The 3,619-nt window shown below is 40.1% G+C and overlaps 1 protein-coding gene across 3 annotated transcripts in view; it reads right to left on the reverse strand.

The window, feature by feature from the left end:
• Nucleotides 1–1,958, reverse strand: part of LOC103616614 (inducible T-cell costimulator) — an 18,507-nt gene extending 16,549 nt beyond the window's left edge. For 2 of the 3 annotated variants that reach the window (XM_017735824.1, XM_017735823.1), the window contains exon 1: nt 1,823–1,958. In XM_017735824.1, the coding sequence (XP_017591313.1) occupies nt 1,823–1,880 (58 nt within the window). In that variant the 5' untranslated portion in view covers nt 1,881–1,958. The remainder of the gene's footprint in view (nt 1–1,822) is intronic. The other variant, XM_008634825.2, reaches the window with a different exon arrangement.
• Between the last annotated feature and the right edge of the window lie 1,661 nt (nt 1,959–3,619).

The following is a 3,619-nucleotide window of genomic DNA, read 5'->3' on the forward strand; positions in this document are numbered from 1 at the left end:
AGAGTGCTTCAGGGCAAAGCTAGAATTATTCTAGGAAGCCATCTTTAATCTGAATTATTTCTATGGTATAATTTATGTTGAGAAATAGCGAAATTCTTATAAAATATACCATGGAAACAACAGCCAGTGTTGATAACATTTCAGAAGCCCTTCTAAGAATTTACCGTGGTTTCCTCCTGTATTGACAACAGGAGATCCGTGGGTGAAGAGTGATAATGCTTTGCAAATGTTGGTGTGCAAAAGCTCATGTGCAATGTTTCACAGCGGGCCACAAGTGCTATGGAATCCTGCCTACAGCTCTGTACTCCAGAATCCCATTGCCCGTGTTTCTCTGCAGGCAACAGAGAGGCTCCCTGCTCTTATGAACAATTTCTTTATCACAACTGGGTTCTCAAATCATAATGCACACATGCACACATATGTATCACTGCCTGTGACCTATTTACAGCCATAGGTCACAAGTTATGCTGAGAACACTATACGACAAAAAACATGAGAGGTACCATTTCTTCTTACAGGCAGTCTCTTTCTCTTGTCATCTCCTTTCCCCAGTCCCCTGCCCAAATTCTATCCTCCATATTTGAAGGAAGTGAGAAAGAAGGGAGAAATGGTGGTATCAGATGGAACAATTTGCACCCTTGAAATTACAGCTTATTTCTTCCCACAAGGAAGGGCCTTCTAGATAGCTTCAGCCATGTGTAGAAGCATGCTGGTCAGGTATTCATGCTAAATTGACTAGGTGAGAAGTATGGAACCAAACTGAAAGGATTTTTTGTTAGTAGATTTAAGAACAACATTGCAAGGAGAACTCCCTTTAGAGGAGTGATTTCAGAGAAACTGATTACAATTACTCTTTCCTGTGATTTCCCCCACCTTTTCATTCTATCTGAAAACTCAGTATACTATCCATATATTAGTTAGCCTTCAAAAAGGTATCTGCATTACCTAAAGAGCTGAAAACTAGATTTTATTGATTGAAAAGCTTATGTTCTTTATGTATGAAAGAAGCATTTAATAGCCTTTGGCATGACCTTCAAAGGAGCATATTTAGATGGTTTTTAGCAACTGTGCACACTAAATCTCAGATCTTACTTATATGATGCATCATAACAAATCCTTGGACAGAATATTTATGGAAAAAAAGACTTTTTAATCAGTTATTATCTGTATTTCCATCCTGATCCATTAATGTGTGGGTTTCAGAGAGGTAACAGATAAAGTTGTGATATTTTACTTTGCATAGCTCATATAAAGCACTGAATCTTGTTAAATCTACATCCATGTTTATGGCTGGACTGAGATTGGTGCTGTCACCTTCTCAAACACAGCACAGGAATACCATGCTTCCTCTTAAGTCTGTGTTTCAAGCCTGCACCAAAATGATCTCATCTAGTTTTCCATGCCATATACATTTTTCCTTATATAAAAATTCCCTGCCCAAACGAGAGCTGGTTTAATATCGATAACGTGGTTTCTCTTATTATTCACCATCATGCTGCTATGAGATCTTATATCCATCAAGGGAAGCTGGCTGGAACACTACAATCTAAACAGCTAAAGGGTAACACTGAGCAGATGAGCTAAAGACCATAAACAATGAGAACTTGTACTTTTTAGTTTCAGAGCAAATGCCCTATGCTGGCAGGAGTTCTCTTCCCCCCAACTCTAGTGATATTAACGTTGAGAGCAGTCTTTTTGCAGCTGTTACCTTTATTCCTCTAACCCCTTGCTATCATGCCTCATTTACTGTCTCCCATCATTTGCTAAGTTATATTCTATAGAGACACCTACTGCAAGGAGAATAACCCAAAATGTTACTCACCGTACAGGGCTTCAAACTGGAAGCAGAGGACACAGAAAGTTACAGCAACTGCCTTCATGCCTGCCTGACACAGAAGTATCAGCCTTCTGTCTACTGTGAAGATGGGGAAGAACACATGGGTAGAAAAGGAAGTGGTTTGTGGGCTCTGGGAAAAATTGTCAGATAATCAGAATGACTTGTTAACTTAACATTGATCCCCTGACTACATTATAGCTATGTCAGCATCAGCTGTTGCTCATACCTGTGAGGTTTAATGCTGTAATTTTTTTTCCTACCTAATGGTTTGCTGTCACAGACAGGAGGATGAAAGATTTTCTGATGTTATTTTTGATGTTCACTTTGCAAAGACTCTTTCTGGTAAAGTGTATCACGAGAGAGGCTGCAGTCATCTACAGCAGACTTCTGCAGCTGGCCCATGGGCAGCAACTAGTATTAACTTACAGTACATACATATTTGTAACTGGCAACCTAGCTTCTTCCCACCAGTTTCAACTGGTTTTATGTAACTTATGGTCTGGCTCTATGTGGAATGGTGGAAACCATTCGTAATGGGGTAGGAGTCTCTCGTGTGTCCTGGTCCTGAAATTCATGGGAAGAACATGGCCAAATTGCAGAAAGATCCCTTCAGCCCTGTGACTTCTAAAAGATCCACTCCAATGTGACTTCCATCCTGGAGATCAGGCTTGTTTTGCCTGAAGTTTCATGAGAAACTTCATGTGGCTCTGTGAGAGGAGATCTGACTCAGTGCCCTAGAGCCTCAGGTGAAAAGACTCTCTCCTTCCCTCTTCCTTGCCTTTGTGCAGCACACTCTATTCTGGCCTGTTATCCATCTTTATTCTGGGAATGTTTTAGGACCCTTGGTAACACGTTCTGCAATCATTTAATCCTGGCTGCTTATTTATGTCTATAATATTAATTTTAGTGCAGAAAATATGCAAGAAAAACAGCTTATAAACCATATTCAATATGCTAGATACCATTCACATTTCTGATTGCACAAAGAGAAAACACAAAGGACTGCTAGTGGTGCCTGACAGACACTGCCAGGGTTGAGTCCTTGTAGTGGTCAAATAATTGGTAAATAACAGGACTGTGTTACAGATTCACTCCTACTTTATACTGTGTGAATAAATCCTCACACTTGTTTACTCTTCTTCAAAAAGTGATTTAATTTCTTTCACTGTTACTGCTAAAGATCTGTTCAAATGGACATTGGCAGAGTTTTACTTTCTTCAAATCTTTTCAAAGCCCTGGTAATCTGTGCCATTTTAAAAATTACATTCAGAGCTAAATCTGAGTCAAGTCAGGTGTTGATCTTAATTTTCAGCTCAAGTCTCTGAGACCAAAATTAAGGAACTTGAAGTAGAGAAAGTTTCTGCAGTATGCTTTTACTTCTAAAGCCCAAAAGTATATGGAGGTTCAAACAATGATAAACCCACAAAACATACATCTGACTCCTCAGCTTTGCCTATGAAGTAAAGAACCATGTTGGGATCTACTGAGGTTCCAAGTAGGATCATCTTTTCTATCCCCCATAAAAACTAATGGGAAGTGCTGAAAGAACAGAGCAACCCTCTCCTGGGAGATGACCTTTACTGCCCCCCAAATAAACTTAAGAGTGGCCCCTGGAGAAGCTTACAGTAAAAAGAGCTGCTGCTGCTACAGAACTAAGGATGGAAGAGAATCAGGTGTCAAGTACTCCTACACACATATTTGGGAGAGCATGGTGACAGCACGCCAAGGAAGGGGTCCCTACAAAGCCTGTCACTGACTGGGAAGGCCAATAAAGGTGTAGGG

This window comes from Corvus brachyrhynchos, unplaced genomic scaffold (genome assembly GCF_000691975.1).
Source record: "Corvus brachyrhynchos isolate BGI_N302 unplaced genomic scaffold, ASM69197v1 scaffold255, whole genome shotgun sequence".
Lineage (NCBI taxonomy): Eukaryota > Metazoa > Chordata > Aves > Passeriformes > Corvidae > Corvus > Corvus brachyrhynchos.